The 20,892-nt window shown below is 39.8% G+C and overlaps 1 protein-coding gene and 1 long non-coding RNA gene across 2 annotated transcripts in view; one reads left to right on the plus strand and one right to left on the minus strand.

Annotated features, from left to right (window-relative positions):
- Positions 1 to 20,892, minus strand: part of LOC141359517 (calpain-2 catalytic subunit-like) — a 36,531-nt gene that overhangs the window by 9,744 nt on the left and 5,895 nt on the right. Inside the window, exons 3-12 of the mRNA XM_073862113.1 lie at positions 12,098 to 12,216; positions 11,401 to 11,534; positions 6,311 to 6,482; positions 6,104 to 6,193; positions 5,916 to 6,001; positions 4,892 to 4,966; positions 3,788 to 3,948; positions 3,532 to 3,701; positions 3,332 to 3,343; positions 2,968 to 3,176 (exon numbers count right to left, since the gene is read on the minus strand). Of these exons, the coding sequence (XP_073718214.1) occupies positions 2,968 to 3,176; positions 3,332 to 3,343; positions 3,532 to 3,701; positions 3,788 to 3,948; positions 4,892 to 4,966; positions 5,916 to 6,001; positions 6,104 to 6,193; positions 6,311 to 6,482; positions 11,401 to 11,534; positions 12,098 to 12,216 (1,228 nt within the window). The remainder of the gene's footprint in view (positions 1 to 2,967; positions 3,177 to 3,331; positions 3,344 to 3,531; positions 3,702 to 3,787; positions 3,949 to 4,891; positions 4,967 to 5,915; positions 6,002 to 6,103; positions 6,194 to 6,310; positions 6,483 to 11,400; positions 11,535 to 12,097; positions 12,217 to 20,892) is intronic.
- On the plus strand, positions 756 to 1,278 carry LOC141359521 (uncharacterized). Its single transcript, XR_012366018.1, has 2 exons — positions 756 to 869; positions 965 to 1,278. It is a non-coding gene; the product is annotated as an uncharacterized lncRNA (long non-coding RNA).

Here is a 20,892-nt window from a genome sequence, read left to right on the forward strand (position 1 = left end):
CGCCCTTTTGTGTGCGTGCAAGTGTTTTCCCTTCATGTTTAGCTAACGAGGCTAATGTTGCAGTGCTCTTTTTTTGCATCTTTGTAAATCAATTTTTATTATAGCTGGAATAACACGTTGAGACATTGCGGTGGGTCCAGGCTGTCATTAATCCTCAGGTATGTCAAACTGAATTTTCCACTCTTTAGGCCGTTATGTTAAATCGTGTTTATGTTTTAGCTGCGAGGTTTCACTCAGGCGTGTAAGCTGTGGTGGCATATACTGTGAGCTATGGTACAATGTGTGGTTCTGTGATCATTATTTGGTACGTATAGTTTTCTGTTTTATTTTGATGAACATTTAAATCAGTTTAGTTAACCGAGTTTCTTTCATTAACAGTCAGTGATTGCGTTGTGTGTGAGTCTCATTGGAACCACCGGACGATTGATTTGCTGAATGAGCGCTCTTAGGACAATACTGCGGTGGCTGGTTGCTGCTTAAATGCTTTAAGACGGCGCTGCTGTCTTGCTGCTTCTCTGCTTTGCTCCTTTGCTTCGCTCCTCTGCTTGGGGGCTTTGCTTTGCTGTGCTGTTGGACTGCATTGCTCTGCTGCATGTGTGCAGATTTTCCTTTTTTTTGTGTTTGTTTTGTTGTTTTATACCACAGCTGGTGGCTGAAGTAGGACTGCTTTAAATCCATTCCTTGCCGCATGTGTGACGTGTGCGCCGGCCTCTAGTTACCGCCACTGGCTGTTTGTAAGCGTGTGTGAATTGAGTATTGTTTTCAAAAGTTTAATAATTCATACAATTTTATGAATTAATTTGTTTTTTTCATTTTGTTTATGGACATTCTGTTTGTTATTTAGTGATTTCTTTGACTGATTACCAACTGTAAGTTTAGCCCCCAACATCTTGGAAATCACTTTTATTATCATTTGTTGTTTTGTTCATTCATTCATTAATGGTCTTTCTTTTGTTTGTTTCAGGCAGCCAGGCTCCGGGTCGGGAGGCTAGCTTTCTTGCCGTGTGGTGGTGGTCTTTTCGAGCACGGAGTGTGGTTTGCCGCTTGTAACTGCTTACACTTCACTGTGTGGTGTGTGTGCGTGTGGTTTGCCTATGATAATTATTCTTTGCTAGCCTGCCCGGCTACGGTAAAGCCTTGGTTGCCTTAAAGCTTGTCGTGTGTGTGTGTGTGTGTAGAAAATTCACGCATTGTGGCTTCTAGAGCAATATTTTATATTTTGACATTGAATGTTTTACCCATTTGTGTGATTAAATAAAATATATTTTTGTACTGCCATCCACGTCTCTTTGCCCTCCATGGTAACGAACCTTTGTGCCCTATTTCTGGGTTGTCATTGTCCCCTGTGAACAGGGGTGGCGTAGTCTGCTTCTATTACATCTTGAGATTGAGTATTAAGAGCTTTAATTATTCAGTTTCTCCCCACTGCCCCGCCACATATGCTAAAAGTGACCCTGAGGTCGGCTGAATGGATTCCAAAATGGTAAGAATCAAATGTTTAACTCCAGGAGAGCTGGAAAATTAGCATATTTAAAAAAAAGTGGAGTTTCCCTTTAAGTATAATATAAGAACATAACATGAACGTATATAAACGTGTTCAACTAAATGAATTAAGTCACATACGTCTTGGATGACATGAGGGTGAGTAAACGTTTTTCTGAGACCTGTTCCTTCAGTACACACCATACCTGTCAAGTATCCCGTTTTGGCCGGGAAAGTCCCGTATTTTACCCTTATTTCCCGCCGTCCTCCCGTATTAGTATTTTCCCGTAAATCTCCCGTATTTAACCTGCGTTATTACAAAATAATAATGCCTGGGCGGAGTAATGAAAAAAACATTCCCAATCCCAGATCGCTAAAGATCCACTGATTCCGCTAATCCACTTCGTGTTTTCCCACCCGCTCCGCAGCATCTCTGTGTGCACTCTCTGCCTGGATAACGAAGACGACAGTTTCTGTCTGAAGTTTGTTGCATTAACAGGTAGATTTATTACATTATATCAGTTGTTAAACCGCAGAATTACGGTTATCTGGAAGTTTGTTTATGTATTTCTTCGGTTAATGATTTGCTGTCGGTGTTCTAAAAGTGCTAACAAGTTAGCAAGCAAACAAAATATCCACATTATTATCGTTACAATGCTTGTCTAATGAATTAAATGTTCCCGGTCAGATCTAAGTTAACATAAACACTAAATTTGCTGTTGTTGGCACACTTTGTAGACAAAAAATACAAAAAAAACACCAATGCCTTCACAAAATAAAGACAGAGAACGGAAAGGGAGGCTGGTAAAGGCAGTTCAACATTGCAAACATTGATTCAAAGCTCCATCAAGCCAGCAGGTAAATCATATTGAATATCTATTGTCACACTTTAATTCTTGTTATTATATTTTCCCATTATAATCACTTGTAATCACTTGTCTAAGTTGATGCTAGTAATATAGTAACACATCATTTATTGTAGTGCCCTTTTTGGTTTGGGCCACTGCCCATCTAGCATTTTAATTTTCTAAATGACTGTTCTCATTACAAAGAAAAGTGAATGGTTTATAAATAATTTTGGCATTAAGGTATAATGCAAAAGAAGTTAAAATAAGGCTTTTCAAACTAAGGCCATTGGGTTTTGTACAGATGCAAATTTGTGTGTATAGTATGTAGGCTACAGTATAAGTGTGACTTATGAAATGTAGTTTTCACAGAGCTGTGTGTTTCACTAGTTTTCTTGCTAATGAATTAGTTTGTTTAGTAAATTTTAACACAATTATCAGCACTAAGGTTTAAAAAATATTATCCGGCCCTCACCAGTCTTAAAATGTAAGGAATACTGGAGCTTGTTTGGGTTGGTGGTGGGACTGTTCGCGGTGGGCGCCGGAAAATTTCCCTTATTTTCAAATCCAAAACTTGACAGGTATGGTACACACGCACACCTTGACAGTATCCCAGAATAAAAAAACATTTTGGACAAACCTGGCGGTCGCCTTTTTCTCTGTAAACACACGCAGTATGAAACTTCCCTGGAGATTGGGCTCAAAAGTGGAGGGGATGATGACGTATTCTCCAGGAGGCAACTTAAAGCGCTTGCTTATCTCTCGCATGTTGGCGAAGTTGCACTTTTCAAATGATTTTTCCTGCAGCAGCACATCCGAGTTGAGGTGAACATTACTGCGACCCTTGTACTGCAAAAACATTCATAGGCACACACACACACACACACACACACACACACACACACACACACACGAGATGAAGATATCAAAATGGATTACAGCAAACAAACTTGGAAAAAGATCCTGTTACCATAATGTACAAAACAAATAAAGCATGTACCCACCTTATCTGGAACCTGAAACACACATACAACAGGATATTACTTTTCTAATATTAAGAGTCATATACAAAATATCAAGGTTGCTAAAAGTTTGGTTGCACAATTACAAGCAAAATATGTTATTAGTAATGTTGGCAATAAGACTTTTTTCAGTGTTAATATCTGTGTAGTATTGCTGCTGTGTGTTTCCAGTGTTGGGGTACCTTATAGATATAAAAGCCAATGCTTTTTAGGTCTCTTCCAAAGCGTTTATTTTTACGCCTATCTTTCTGCATCAATCCCACTAGTAAAGTGCAACCATCCTTCCCATCATGAGGGTCATCATCAACATCCTCAAGCTTGATCACAAACTGAGGGTTTGAGGAGAACGTAGCTGGAGAGAGAAAAAGAGAATACATAAAAAACTTGTTAAAACACACATGTATGTTGTCATGTGTTCTTGTGACTGGTTTAAGATACCTTTATTTTTACGGCAGCCTCCTGCGGTGGATCCCACTTTCCATGTGCCGTCAAACTGGCAGTAGTTCCAGTGCCTCACCTCTTCACTGGTTAAAGTGTCTGGAGTCAGATTACAAATCTCCAGCCTTGAGAAATTATCCACAAAGTCTAAATATGCCATCCTGACAGGAAGAGAAAGGGATATGTATAAAAGATATGGTTTGTCAATGGAGTACACATATATTTTGCCTCAACACCACAAAAGCTTCTGTTCTGAAGCTGCATTTATAAAATTATTGTAAAATATTTAAAATGTTGCTCAAAAAATCTGAGATCGCTTATACTAAATAGCGGAAGATAATTGGTAAGTAATATGTCCAAAACCATATGCAAAAATACCCGGCTTGTATACTGCATCCACCAGTTTGCATGGGATGGACTCTTTTCTATCTCATGAAGGCACTGGAGTTATCTGCTACATTCAAAAAAAGTTATCCAGTTGAAATGCTTGAGGGCCCTTAATGAAGTCTAACACACACAATTTTGCAGTTGTTGTAGAGGTGAGCAGACATACAGGTCACATTATGACAATGAAAACATGGCTGATGAATGTTGCGCTCAAGTCATGACAGATGAATCAGATTTACGGAATTTATGTGCATGAACGCCACCAGAAAGTCGTAAATACTGGGAAACTCAAGATTTTCTTTAAGCCCAGAGTTTACGAATTGGGGGTGGGTCAACAAGAAACATAATGGGGAAGCAATTAAATCAATGCTGTTGACAGATATACTTTTAATTTAGTGTAAAAATGGCTGTTTGTACAAAATATGATAGCATTGTAATATAATAACAGTAACAGTTAACATTAAATAATATAATTTATAACATATATTGTTTACAATGGCTTTAAAAATTAATTAAAAACAAAGCAACCGGATGCACATAGATTATTTTTCTGTAGGTAGAGTGAACCTATAGGCTACTATACACATGCAATATAAAATATACTGAATGCCGATAAGTAAGTACTTAACCTAATTTAATATGTACTTTCAAAGTATGCGATTTCGGATGCAGGGGGTGAGTGTTATTTTTGAGCTATTCAGTTGAACGTTTTCTTACCAGAATTCTCCATCCTCAGCTGAATAATTCAGTTTGGCTTTCTCTTCCGGTTGGACTTCATTCCACTCACTGGAGCTAAAAAAGAGATCCAAAGTTTTAAGAGTACACAATGACTCAGAATGGACATGTCAGGAATAAATCAAGATAAAAGTTGGTTTGATATTGACATTTTTTAGATATTCAGCCCTAGAAATCTTCAATGGATTATTAAAGCTGCTAACTTAAAATCAGTTGTTGAGTAAATACACAAAAATCTGCGTTCAAAATGGTTTCTTTATCTTCGCAATGGTAAGCTTATAGTAATGAGTTATATAACTTAAAATATATTTATTAATATAACTTAATTTATTTAATGCTCCAAAGTGTGCTCGTAGCATCCCCTTTGCACCCTTAATGCGGTCTTCACACTTTACCAACTCAGAAGTCATTGCGAAAGATTCTGCGTTCAGTTTCATAAAAGCCAATCTTAAAGCTTGTCAAATTGGGATCTATTTACACTTTAAAAAGCTGAATGACTAACTGAATCCACTGGATGAATATCTAACATCCAGTGGCGGCGATCGTGACTGCACTTCCGAGGATGCGCTAATTCATAAGTGTTTGGATTGTCACGTGTGTGGTTCCCTTTTCCAAAATATGCATGTGGAGAGATCCTGTGTGCATCACATGTTTTGTCAAAATAAGTGCCTGCAGGAGACACGTCAAAACCGTTTATGATAAAAGAGACGCTCATGTTCCCTAAATACACGCAAGACACTCCCTTAACAGAAACTCTGATTACGCATGAGATTGTGCTAGTATCTGGCACACTCAAGTGTCTCCTTTCAAGTTCAAGGCAGCAGGCACTTATTTTGGCATGACACGTGATGCACACACGATCTTTCAAAGCGCAGAACACATATTTTGAAATGACTAACCACACACATGACAAGCTACATACATGTTGTGACGCTTAAAAAAAAAGCGTCACCAGCCGCCACTGCTAACATCCTATATCTAACCAACAAGTCAGGAATAAACTCACTTGTCACTCCATGCACCTATCCACTCCGTCTTACCCCACGGGTTCCTAAGACGCACCAGCTCCACCGGAACCCCGTGGCAGTGAACCTGAATTTAAGGGGGAATCAGCAGGACTTCTTCCAGTTATACTTCATATTTCCACATTTTAGTAAGTTTTATCATAGCTTTCATCAACAAACATTGTCTTACCTCCTCTGCACCAGTGACAGAGTATGCATGTCTTTCCACCAAATTTAGGCTGGTCACCACAATTTCCTTTGCATTGTCCTGTGTTCTAGGCTACCAAATAATACTAGTTTGAGCTGTTTTTAGCAGGATATAATGCTTTTGATTTAATAAAAGTTGTGTTGTCATTGCCTTTATGCTATGGCCAAAGTAACAAATATAAATACTCACAACAATGGAGCAGCCTAGCAGGGAGCCCAACCCAAGTGCTTTCTGAATGATCTTAAACAGATCTGGAGGGGCTTCACTCCTCAGCTTATAGATCTCAGCAATACCTCCCGTAAAGTCCTCAAAACCCTCAGTGGCTCTGCCGCTAATCAGAGCTTCATACGAGCCGTTGACCCTTTAAAATATATTGACATTAATGCATTTGTCAAGCTCTTATGCAAAGTGACTTAACCAAAGATATACCATTCTATCAGTATGTGTGTTTCCTAGAAAACAAAACCATTGTCATTGTGCAATGCAGCATTGTATAAATTAGGTTTAAGCATTTAAAGATTTTTAGTTGTGTGTTTTCTTAGAATTTAAACCAATAACTTTGGTGTTGTTAATGTCATGCTTTACCAGTTGAGCGAGCGACACAAACTAATTATTATTGAATATTTACTACTTTGCAGAGTAGAAGTCAAATATGCAACATGTTATCAATCCCATGCACACTGTTCCCTACATTAGTCCACTAATATAGTTCACTGGAATGAGTGAATAAAAACGAGTGTGTAAATCAGATACTTGGAGCCTTCCACCAGCTTTTTCATCTTCCACCAAGACACTCATTATTGTGGTGCTGTAATGCCAATTTCCTGAATAAAGGCTAGTACCGGACTAAAATCCCAGTCTATTTGGGATAGTGGCACATCAAGCGGTGGATTTTGGATTTAGCACTTGGCATTAGTTTAACCCTTGTGGTTTGTTCCCATTCACTACCCTTTCAGGGTTTTTGTGTACAAAAAAGGCTACTGTGATCAGTGGGCATCTTAGCTGCATCTCTGATCGGTCTTCTCCTTGTTTGAGTTGAAAGTTTAGACAGACGTCCAGGTCTTTGTAGATTTGCAGTGGTCTGATACTCCTTCCATTTCAATACTATCGCTTGCACAGTGCTCCTTGGGATGTTTAAAGCTTGGGAAATCTTTTTGTATCCAAATCCGGCTTTAAACTTCTCCACAACAGTATCTCAGACCTGCCTGGTGTTCTTCATGATGCTCTCTGTGCTTATTTTAAACGGACCTTTGAGACTATCACAAAGTAGGAGCATTAATACAGAGACTTAATTACACACAGGTGGATTCTATTTATCATCATTAGTCATTTAGCTCAACATTGGATCATACGAGCCGTTTCTCAATACCAAGTACGCCAAGTTCGGACTTGTGTCCTTCCTAGTTCGGACTTGCAAGTTCAGACTCGGAAGAACGAACTTCTGACGCGAAATGCATTCTGGGAAACTTCGCTGTCATAAGTCCACACAAGTCTCCTCTGATGCATCCTCGATAAAATGGGCGGATCAAGAACACATCCGGGGATTTTATGTGAACTTGGCCTTGATGCGAACTTTGAATTGGAACAGTACTTGGGCCGCGACTGATGACGCTTCACAAGTCTACAAGAACGCAAGTACAGACAAGCTTCAGAGATCCTCACTGAACATCTGGAGAGAGTTTGCTGCACTGCAAGTAAAGGGGCTGAATAATTTGCACGCCCAATTTTTCAGTTTTTTATTTGTTAAAAAAGTTTGAAATGTCCAATAAATTTCGTTTCACTTCATGACTGTGTCCCACTTGTTGTTGATTCTTCACAAAAATGACAGTTTTATTTCTTTATGTTTGAAGCCGGAAATGTGGCAAAAGGTTGAAAAGTTTAAGGGGGCTGAATACTTTCGCAAGGCACTATATAACACTGGCCTAGTGGTTTTTGGATATTTTACTGCAAATATCTTACAAATTGTACCTTTAAGGCAGGGGTGTCCACTCCTGCTCCTGGAGGGCCGGTGTCTCTGCAGAGTTTTATTCCAACCCTAATCAAACACACCTGATCCAGCTAATCAAGGTCTTACTAGGCAGACTAGATACTTTGAGGCAGGTGTGTTGAGGAAAGTTTTAGCTAAACTCTGCAGGACACAGGCCCCCCAGGACTGACTTTGGACACCCCTGTTTTAAGGGTATAGGGGGCCATTTCAGACACTGCCTATATGTCTTGTATGCAATGTAAACTCTATTGGCCCAGGGCAGAACTTACAGTTTTTCTCAATTGCTAAAACACTAAAATCCATTGGCTGAACAAAGTTCTCAGTTGCCTGAACTCATTTATCTAATTGTGCAGTCTGTTGTCAATACCTTAAACCATTTCACATCATAAAACACAATTTGTAGATCTCACTTAGACTTTTTAGCAAATCTTCAAACACATACTCAGGGCTCTATCTTACACCCGGCGCAATGCGCGACGCAAGTGTCATTTGCTATTTTCCACCCTGCGCAATTATAATTTTCATGTTTAGAGCCGCGTTGTTTAAATAGCAAATGCATTTGCGCCCCCTTTTGCGCCCATGGGCGTTCCGGTCTGAAAACGAGGTGTGTTCAGGCGCATTGTTGGCGCGTTGCTATTTTGAGGCAACTAAAATAGACTACGCCATTGACCAACAAAAACCTGGTCTAAAGTCTAAAGTCAATGGCGCAATATGTTTTTTGTTATTTAAAGAGCGCATTCGTAATATGCGCCTATAAACGGGAGGACAACGCGGGTTTGCTTATCACAAAGTACATGAATGCGCAGCAGCACAAAAATGCTTTTAAATATGAAAGATTAAAGGATTGAATGTAAAAGATTATGATTGAGCCTCTTGGACATAAATGAGGACTAATTATGAGACGTTAGAAGGCGCAAAGAGCTGCTTTACCTGCATCCTGGTAAGTAAATAAATGCTTTGCTTTAAACAAATGTATCTGTTTTTAAATGTTTTTTTATGCTACCTCACGGATTTATTGTATATGATGACTCTGTACCTGTGGATATGGTGAGATGAGAAACATTTTTAAGTAATGCTTAAAAAAAACTCTTAGATCGTTAAAATAGGGCCCTCATTCTCAAAACACAATCTTCACTCTAATGCACGTCATGCATACTGCTAAACACAAGCTGCAAAAATCAAATACAAATAGAGCACAGATGTAATTTATTAAACACAACCACTCAAAATGGATTTCAAATGATGTGACACAACCAATATAAGCCAGTTCACTGTTGTATACTGTAGTACAGTGCATTGTGGGCTGTATATTGTAGAATGAACAAATTGTATGACCCTGAACATTGTGCTTTCCTTTTGTTAACAGTATACTAACTGCTTTACAGTATCACAGAAACAAAGGACAAGTTTGTACAGTAATGTAAAAATAAGGGTGAAAAGTCTTAATTCATCTCTCAAAAGTAATTTTTACATTAGTGAACATGTCAGTCTTATTAAAATGGCAAGACTGTGTGTCAAAATGTTGCCATGTTGTCAATATACCAAGTGTACACAATTATATGTGTCAGTATTTTTATGTAAACTGTGGATGAATTTACATTTTAACCTTTTTTTTGTAAACAAATAACACAAATTGTGGTAAAAATAAAAATTACAAAAAATTACTTCAAATTTCAGGATTCACTTGACAGGAATTTATCGATTCACTTCACATTTACAAAAAACCCATAGAAATCATGCTTCATGCTTACAGTAACAGATTGACATATGGTCAACAATTTCATGCCTTGCACGATGAACTAATTCCTAAATGTTTGAGGTGTAAGACTATTCAACAGAAACCAGTATACAGTTTTTTCCAATTGATAACACAATTTTGCAAACTAGTCTGGTTTTATCAAAAAACTTAACACAATTTACAAAACCACACACCCAAATAGCAAAATATTACATATATCCTGAAAAATGAAGCACTCCAACAGAAACTACATATAACATTATCAAAATCAAACTTTGACACAAATTGGAACACACTTCATTCATATTACCAGATTTTTGTCTAACCAACTACACACAGTCCACATCACAGGCAATATATTCCCTTGCCAGACATTGAGAGAAGAAGCGCCTTGAGCACCTTATCCATCCCTAAATTGCACCAACATCAATCTCATCACATGCCTCTTCCATAGCCTGCAAAAGAGGCATGCGCACAAAGGGCTGGTGGTCATATACCTTCCATATAACTCTTCTACGGGGTTCAAAAATGGCAAGTATGGTGGGAGGTATTGCACGATAAATGTTTGGTAGTCAGCAAACCAGTTTTGGACTGGGGCTACACGATGAAAGCTCACGTTGTGCCACTACAACATACCGGTTTCTTTGGTCTACATCATTAATACACTCTGATGGTATGAGAATGTTGTGGAGTCTTTCTAGAAATGTGAGAATATGGGCTGTGTTGTATGGTCCAAGGTTGGCATGACGGTGGAGGACGCCATCCATATTGGAGATGGCAGCACACATTGTGATGTTCCCACCACGTTAGCCAGGAACATCTATAATGGCTTTGTGGCCAATGACGTTCCTGTGGTCTTTTCTAGTGCTTATATCCTGATTGAAGTAATGTATATTGGACATTTAGCTCGTGTAGTGTCATTTTGAATGTTTTGAAAAGGCAAACATGTGACTTTATGTCAGCTTGTTGTGTGTCTTGTGCAGAGAACCGTGTTCAGTGCATTTAAAAAGTGCCATTGTGAATTGCAAAATATCTGTAAAGCAGAAAATGTGTTTAGACTTTTGGAGACTTGAGAAGAGGTGTTGCTCTCTGTGTGTCAGTTTAAATAGTTGTGCTGTTCATGTCATTTTAGTGTGTTAGCAATTGGAAAAAACTGTAATGAGAAATTCAATTTTGTTGTGAACAATTGCCAAGTGGTTTGGAGGTTTGTCCATGTTGTTTTGAAAATGTAATTTCTGTTTCAAGAAATGAGCCAAACCAATGGAGAAAAACTGTAAATTGTGTTTTGGATTTACGAAGTTGCTACGAAAGTTATTGACATGACTAGTTTTGTTACTTCAATGACTGAAATCAGGCTAGTAACGGACTAAAATCCCAGTCTAGATGGCCATAGTGGCACATCAGCAGAGGATTTTGGAGATCCGACTGGCACTTGGCATTCGTTTAAGTTAAATTAGATGCGTGAAGGCACGAATGACGAAGGTCTCTGATTTTCATTTTCATTATAAATAAACACATGACTTGTACCTCTCTATATCTCATACACACACTCACTTTGCATAGGCTTTCTCCAGCAGGGCGCTCCAGAACTCTGAACGCTCTGCTGAATGAACAAACAGCAGCTTTCCTTTTTTGGTAGGCAGACGATCATCAACGACAACATCCACCCATTCACCATACTGCCATAACTACAGAAAACAGAATTACATCAGTTGGACCCTCTTTTATTGTCAGACATGTTTTGAAACAAACTCATACAATCAGACTTTTAAAGTTCAATTAGGTTTAACCATTTTATATGTGATGTGACCCCGCCAGTTTAAAGTCCCAAACTAAATTTTGATATTTAGGGCGTCAACGTAGTCATGACCATAAAATAACAAATATTTAATTTATGTTTATTACAAAAAATGATTATAAACTAAGTCTTCAAGATGCAATATTGAAACTTTTGTTATTACATGAAGATACTAAAATAGATTTTTTTTTGTCAAAACATTGATTTTGATAATCTGTGTGTTTACTTTAGGTACAGAAACACACAATGATTCCTGTTTCATTCGGTTAGGAACCTATTTTCTATAATTGTGAAAGTGAAAACAGACCATAATTTCAAAACGTACGGACATATATCTCTGGATTCAAAATACAATAAAATACCTATAAGCTTTTGAATATTTTAATGCAAATATCTTACAAATGGTTGGTTGCAGATATATAGACCACAATGAATGTTCATGACAAATCTGACCTGAAAGTGAAAGATGCCGGCATAACCGTCTGAAAAGCTCTGATCAGGCGGGACTACACGCCACAAAACATCGTGGTTTAGAGTCAAAGAGGCAATGGCTGCCATAAGCCAACAATCACCTGCACAGAGATCAAAAGTCATAAGATAGTAACTCCTTATTTTTTATTCTTTATTTAGCTGATGCTTTTATGCAAAGTCATTAAGAGTATACATACAGTCATTTAGGAGCATTGTGGGCTTAGCATGTTGCTGAAGTATCAACATACAGTACAGTATACAGTACAGTTACATATTGAGAACATGACCCAGAACATCTTCCTCGCTACAATGGATGTAGTGTCACTGTATACAAACATTCCACATGAGAAAGGTATGATTGCCATGATTGAATACTTTTTGAATTTACGGACGGATAAAAACCCTCCTACCACTTTCCTTATGGATATGATCTCCATCCTGTTGTAAGAATTTTTTTCTCTTTGGAGATAAGTACTATTTACAAAAACAAGGGGCAGCTATGGGATCGAGATTTTCACCTGATTATGCTTGTCTATTCATGGGATATCTAGAGGAGAGATATGTGTGGAATAATAATCCATTCTATAATAATATTGTTATGTGGAAAAGATATGTGGATGATGTGTTTTGTGTATTTGAAGGGAGTGTTGAATTGTTCAATGAGTTTCTGGTACATTTGAATAATATGATTGAAACAATCAAATTCAGTGCGGTTTGGGATGCCAGATCTATCTCTTTCCTTGACACTAGAGTGTTTAGAGAGGGTAATAAGTTTGTCACCACCTTGTATATTAAACCGACCGAAAAAAACAGCATTTTACATGCTTCGAGCGCGCATCCTACGTATTTGAAAAGAGGGCTTCCATATACGCAGTTTTTGAGAATTAAACGTATCTACACTAACGAGTCTGACTTTAATACAGAAATTAGGAAGATGTACAAACAATTTAGTTTGAGAGGGTATCCATCTACCTGGCTTGAAGAAGCTTTGAATAGAGTCAATAATAATGAGATCATCCCTTAGAGAGCGAAAAATGCCCCGTTGATCTGCACTACAACTTACACACGACAGAGTCATCACATCAAAGAATCTATACGTAAATGTAATGGGTTAAAATTAGTGGTATAAACTACTGCACCTTTATTTTTATACAGCTTTATTTTTTGGTTATTATTATTATTGTCACACTGTTACTGTGTTTTGTGAGTAATGCCATGTTTAGCTGTTGAGTGTAGTGACTGCAATACTGGAGGATTCCAGTAGGGGGCGTGGACAGGTTACTAGAGTCAAGCACGCGTTCCTTTAGTATAACAGAACAATACACTGACCAAGGGAAACGCAACATGTTTGTTTGTCTCTCACATATGTCCCCTTATTGCAGGTAAAACTCTACAAAATCTATTATTTATCATTGTAATCTTTCCGTGACTGTTGTGGAATTAGTATGAGTTCATTTTATGCACTTTATTGGTTTTAAAGTAATGTTTACAGGTGTTTGATGGAAAGTAGGTCACGCGTGGCGCACGTGAATGCCCCCCCCCATGTGACTCTTAACTTTAGCGCAAGGTTGTCGTTTAAATTACCATTTCTAAATGTGTTTATGTTAAAGTTATAATGATGCAGTTTTAACATTTATTTAGCAGTTATTTGAAGTGTGTGCTCATATTATTATTTAACGTGTTAAGTGACTTGTTTACAATTAATAAGCAATAGTTGATGTGAATCGTCATGCACATGTCTGTATAAATGATTAACTGTGTCACTGCTCATGGGTTGTAAATGAGATACATATGCGTACTGTTTATGTACTGTTGATGTTTTGGTCAATTTCTACAGTGTAAGTTATCAAAGAAAATGTAATTGATATATACTTTGATATGTATTTTGTAAATGTTCTATAAATTGTGTTTTGAAGATAACAGAACAATACACTGACCAAGGGAAACGCAACATGTTTGTTTGTCTCTCACATATGTCCCCTTATTGCAGTGTGCTGTTTACATTTGGAGGCACCGCTGGGATGGTTGAAGTGAGGCTGGTATCCCACATGAAGGTGAATCGCCCTGCATTGACCATTCTGTAAAATCACCCTACCTGGTAGAGAGAGAGCAGCGAATTGGCTACTGCAGTAGTGAAAGCTGAGGCTGGAAAGAGTGCATGCTGAGGTGTTACGTTCACTAGGGAAGCAACAACAACCAGGCAAGGCAAAACACAAACCAATAGCCTAATCATTGCTCATCTGCCAGTATGGATTCAGAAATTGAGAATCTGCAGCTTGAAGTTAAAGGACTGCTATTTCAGCTTAGTATTGACCAGTTGATCCAAGTGAGTGATTTTCTGAAAATTTCAGGATTGAATCAGGAAAAAGTTGCTAATAAGAGTCGAAGTTTCCTTGTTTCATACATTAGTCAGTATATTGACCGTGATGAAGCAGCTGAACTTGAAGATAGTGGCATGGCAGAACTGTTAAGTTTATTAGACCTAATTAAAGATATGTTAGCCCTGAATGCAAACACAAAAGCACATGAAGGCGAAAAGGATAACGAACAGGCCAGGTTATTAATGGAGTTGGAAAGTTTAAGACTGGCCGTTCAACAGAAGGAAACTGAAATGCAGGAGATGGCCTCTAGGAGACATGAAAATAGAGTTGATAGTGACATGCTGCAAAGAAATACTCAGGTTACCCCAGTAAATAGCTTCACCTGGCGGAAAGACTATAAAATCTCAGGTCAGATTGGCGAACCGGGGCAAAAAGACCGACTCACTTTCTCCAGCTTAGCCCGCCAGATTGAAAATGGCCTTAGCCGAGGATACTCAGAGTCAGAAATAGTCGATGCCGTTATCAGAGCCATTGTCCCAGGCCTACAGTTGCGGAGTTACCTTGAAGGTAAGAGTGGTCTGTCTCTGCCAACACTTAGGCGAATCCTCCGTTCACACTATCAAGAGAGAAGTGCAACAGAACTATATAAACAGCTCACCACCGAGATGCAGAGCAATAAGGAAACTCCCCAGAACTTTCTCATTCGGGCCATGGATTTAAGACAGAAAATATTGTTCGCATCGCAAGAAGCGGAGTCCAGTTTAAAGTATGATCCTGTCCTTGTGCAGAGCATGTTCATGCACACCATACTCACAGGCCTGCAGAGCGATAACATTAAGAGTGAACTTCAGCCTTACCTGTTAAAACCTACCACCTCAGATGAGCTCCTGCTCGAGAGACTTAATATAGCATGCAGTCATGAAAAGGAGAGGCAGGAAAAGAGGCGTCAGACGTCACAACGGCAAGCAGGTGTGCGATGGAGGCGGAGAGAGAAAACAGGCAGCCCAGCAGCACACTGTTACCCTGCCCCCAGATGTATTGTTAGATTTACAGGGACTTAAAGCAGACATGTTACTGTTAAAAGATCTCAAAACAGAGATAGCGCAGATCCGTGAAACCTTTCAAAAAAATGATCCTGTTACAGTGCGGAGCCCTCCCGTTTATAGAGGGAATGATTGTGAAACAGCTTACCAGTCAGTAAATGTTCAGCCGCCGTTTGTCCCCTGGAACAATCCAACACGAGTCACAGCCCCAGCTCAGTTTCAGCAGAGGTTTGCACCACAGAGATATCCCACTCCACGTCCTAGACCCAGATGTTTTGGGTGCCAGCAGAGAGGAGAGGAATATTGTCAACACTGCTACCGATGTGGAAGCAACGAACACTTCCGTGCTGGCTGCAGAAGGTACCAAGCACCTGATTTAAGGAGAGGGGCTCCTTTAAACATGGAACAGCTGCCCCCGGGGGACAGGGAGTAGCTGAGATGGCCAAAATGTCCCATAGGAGCATTACTAAGAAGAAAAAGAAATATAAGTCAGAACAACACTCGGACACAAAACCAGACATTCAACACAAACACTTACGCAAACCTGTTGATGGAGAGAGGGGAAATATTGTGACAAAGAAAGCTCTACCAGTCACTGAATTAGTAGGAAAGAAGTGTCTTGTTAACTGCTATATACATGGACAGAGAACTCAGGTGCTTTGGGATACTGGCTCACAGGTATCTGCAATTGATGAGGTTTGGAAAACTGAACACCTTCCAAATATTAAGTTGAGGGACATAGCAGAGGTAGTCGACCCAGCAAACCCTTTGCAGATCGAAGCAGCTAATGGCACCAAAATGCCATATGTGGGCTGGATAGAAGTGGCAATAAGACTGGTTGGCAGCACTGATGAATTTCATGTCCCTATGCTTGTTATGAGAGGTAACCAACAGCCATGCCCGATAATTGGCTTCAATGTAATTGAGCGTGCAGTGATTAACAGTCAGACAAAGGAAGGAGTTCTTGAGAATGAAAAATTGATCAAAACTGTAACTAAGGCTTTCCCAAGCTTGAAGAAAAGAACAGCTAAAGCATTCATTCAAGCTGTAAGCATTGAACGGACTGCTGAGTATTCAGTAAGAACCACCGACAGAGTGAGTGTACCAAGTCATAGTGTTATGCAAGTACAATGTAAAATACACGCTAAGCCATTGAAAAAGGACACAGTGTTTGTTTTTGAGCCTAATGAGAATCCACAGTGGCCAGAGGGACTTGAGTTTTGTGACTCCCTAGTTCAAGTAAAGAAAGGGGTACCTACACACATTATCCTCATGGTGCAAAATTCAACTGCTCACGATATTGTGCTGGCTAGCAGAATGATAATTGGTACTGTACAACCCGCTGCAGGCATATGTCCACTTAGCACACCTTTGCAAACAAACTCACCTGTAGAGATAGGGAGCATTGAAACTGGAAGTGTCAAAAAACCAGAAGTGGATGAAGATCTCTGGGACCCTCCAATCGATCTTAGACACCTAAATGAGGAGCAGAGAAAAATTGTATGCAAGATGCTGCGAGAAGAATCTGCCTGCTTTTCTCGGTGTGATAGTGATATAGGTTGCATTGAAAAGTTACAGTTAAACATTTCCTTAAAAGACCAAGAACCAGTTGCACGTACCTACATGTCCGTTCCAAAACCCCTCTATGAGGAAATGAAAGATTACCTGCTCGATCTAATGGCACAAGGTTGGATAGAGAAATCACATTCCGCTTATGCTTCCCCGGTGGTCTGTGTAAGGAAGAAATGTGGCTCCCTACGCCTGTGTATCGATTATAGAGAGTTAAATCGCAAGACCCACCCTGACAGACAACCCATCCCTAGAGTGCAAGATGTAATGGATGGTTTAGGAGGCAACACTATGTTTTCATTATTGGACCAAGGAAAAGCCTATCACCAGGGGTTCATGGCAAAAGACAGCAAACATCTCACAGCTTTTGTGACCCCCTGGGGATTATATGAATGGTCCAGGATCCCATTTGGTCTTATGAACGCGCCGGCGGCTTTCCAGCGTTGTATGGAGGAGTGTCTAGAGGGCCTCCGTGACAAGATCTGTGTCCCCTACCTAGATGACACCCTTGTATTCAGCAAAACATTCGATAGTCATGTTAGTGATGTCCAGAAGGTGCTACAGAGACTAAGACAATACGGAATAAAATTAAAACCCAGCAAGTGTGAACTATTCAGGACTGAGATCCGTTACCTTGGAAGGATAGTATCCGCTGAAGGGAACAAAATGGACCCGGCCGACACTGCCGCCATCAAAATCCTGAAAGAGAAAAAACCAAGTACAGTTGGTGAGTTGAGACAAATAATGGGATTGTTAAGCTATTACCGTCAGTATGTGAAGGACTTCTCCCGCATTGCAGCCCCTCTGTATGACTTGACCAAGGGACACGCGGTGACGGTTGAGGAGACAGATACCCAAAATCTGCATCCAAGAGGAAGAACATTCAACAAACGAGTTAATTCAAAAGTAGTTCCAGCACAGACTCGAATTGAATGGACTGATACCCACCAACAGATCCTTAATAAGTTAGTAGATTGCCTGATTCAACCACCAGTTCTGACATTTCCAGATTTTTCTAAGCCGTTTGTCTTACATACAGACGCCTCAAACAAAGGACTTGGAGCTGTGTTGTATCAGCATCAGGATGGGAGTCTTCGTGTGATTGCATATGGGTCACGGGCGTTATCTGTGTCTGAGAAAAACTATCACTTACATTCTGGTAAATTAGAATTCCTGGCTCTTAAATGGGCAATAACTGAGAGATTCCGTGACTATCTTTACTATGCCCCGTTCTTCACGGTCTATAGTGACAACAATCCTTTGACATATATTCTGTCCACCGCAAAATTAAATGCCACAGGCAGCAGATGGGTGGCCGAACTAGCCGACTTCAATTTCACCATCAAGTACCGCCCAGGCAAACAGAATACAGATGCTGACTTTCTGTCCAGGATGCCATTGGATGCAGAAACTCTGATGAATGAGTACACTGAGGAAGTATCGTATGATACCATAGGGGCAGCTGTTCAGTCAGTGGAGCTACAGTCAGAGGCGAACGCAGCATGGTCAATGGCTATTTCAATTGGAGATGCTTATGCACCGCAAAACACCTCTTTTGATTCATTAACACCAGAAAAGATCAAACAAGATCAGGAGAGCGACCCACATATAGGACCAGTGCTACAGTGCAAAGTTTCTGGAGTAAGGCCGTCACATCTTGAGCTCAAGCAGTTGAGTGTGCAGAGTCGTTGTTTACTCAGAGAATTTGAAAAATTGGAAGTGGATGATCAAGGAGTTCTATGGAGAAAAACGGCCCATAGAAAACAATTGGTAATACCAACTGAGCTAAAACTTACGGTGTTGAGAGAGCTGCACAACGAAATGGGGCACCAGGGCTCTGACAGGACACTTTCCTTAATTAGGGATCGTTTCTTTTGGCCGTACATGCAGCGTGAGACAGAGCAGCATGTGATGAGCTGTGCTTGTTTGAAACAAAAGAAACCCAGCCGAGAAACTAGAACACCTCTTGTAAACATCACCACTACCTACCCTTTTGAGCTTGTGTCTGTTGATTTTCTCCATGTTGACAAGTGTCGAGGTGGCTACGAGTACATTCTGGTGATTGTGGATCATTTTACGCGCTTTGCGCAAGTGTACCCAACCACATCTAAGTCAGGCAAAGTTGTAGCAGACAAGATTTTCAACGATTATGCCCTTAAGTTTGGATTTCCGACACGCATTCACCACGACCAAGGAGGTGAATTTGAAAACCAACTTTTCTCACAACTCAGCAAGTTCTGCAATGTGGCTGGCTCAAAGACTACCCCTTATCACCCACAGGGTAACGGTCAAGTAGAACGATTTAACCGTACATTGTTGCAGATGCTTAAGACGCTCACAGACAAGGACAAGAACAATTGGAAGGATTCCTTAAATAAACTTGTGTTTGCCTATAACTGTACACGTACTGAAGTAACTGGCTTTTCTCCGTTCTACCTGTTGTATGGCCGCCCTCCAAGATTGCCTATCGATATGCTGTTCAATCTTCCTGCTGATGTATCTGGAGCTGGTCCTCAAAATTATGCTGATCATTGGAGACAGGGAATGCAAGAAGCATATGCTATTGCAAGAGAAAATGCTCACAAAGTGGCCCAGAGAAATAAGAAAAACTATGATGCCAGAGTTAGAAGCACAGTGTTAGATCCTGGTGACCGAGTATTGGTGCGAAATCTAACTCCCAGGGGAGGCACTGGGAAATTAAGAAACCATTGGGAAGACACAGTCCATATCATAGTCAGACAAGTGGGAAAGGACATGCCTATCTATGAACTCAGGCCTGAAAATGGAAAGGGCAGATCACGAGTCTTGCACAGGAATCTCTTACTACCTTGTGATTACTTACTCATAGAAACTAAAGGACTTCCTATTGTAAAGCCACAGAAAAACAATGCCAGTCCTGTTAAAGCAAAGAAAGATTCTGAAGGGAATACAGAGGAAGATGATGAGGATGATGATTACTTTATGGATATGTCACCTCAAGTCTCAGTTCGTGTGCCGTGTGCAGTGACTGAACAGGAAGAGATAAACCATCTTGAAAAACCTGTGAGTGAAACAGCACAATGTGAGAAAAATGATGAATGTCAGGACACAGATACAAATTACTCACCTGAAATGGAGGAAAACTTGGATTCAGCTGATGAGCAGTCAGTGGAGGATGTACCACAGTCCTGTATAAGTAATCCAGAAAGTGAAACAGAGTCTAGACCTCAACGACCGCAAAGAGAGCGGCGACCACCAAAGATCTTTAGATATGATAGAATTGGGTCTCCTTCTTGTTATGGTCTCAATGCACTACCAGTTCAGGCAATGCCTCAAGTGTGGACATATCAGTTGCCACAATACTATCAACAGCCTTTCTATTTAAAGGGAATGTAAGTTGGTTCAGTATTACTTTGAGAGGTATATTGTGAAATCTGATACTACTTTCATTGAAATATATGGACGAACCATATCGTATATTTCAGAGTTAAAATAGTAGTTTGTGGACTCAAAGGGACCTTTTGTTTAAGGACGTTGAACATTCAATACACAATTTGAAATGGTACAGAGTTTATTAACTTAAAGAGACTTTGATTTGGGGACTCTTGAACATTTGGTACAACATTTGGCTCACTTTACTCTCTAATTTGAGACTAGTGAGGAGTAGTGGGTCAACCACATTAACTGAATTTCAGATACTTGTGTTGATGGCTGAAACAAAAATTGCATGTATTAAAAGAGTTCCAGTCTGTAACCATTTTGCAAATGTTGAATTGCACTGTGATGTCTGAACTAAAAACTGAATGTATCAAAAGAGTTCCAGTCTGTAACCATTTTGCAAATGTTGAATTGCACTGTGATGTCT

The sequence above is a fragment of the Misgurnus anguillicaudatus genome, chromosome 23 (assembly GCF_027580225.2).
Source record: "Misgurnus anguillicaudatus chromosome 23, ASM2758022v2, whole genome shotgun sequence".
Taxonomy (NCBI): domain Eukaryota; kingdom Metazoa; phylum Chordata; class Actinopteri; order Cypriniformes; family Cobitidae; genus Misgurnus; species Misgurnus anguillicaudatus.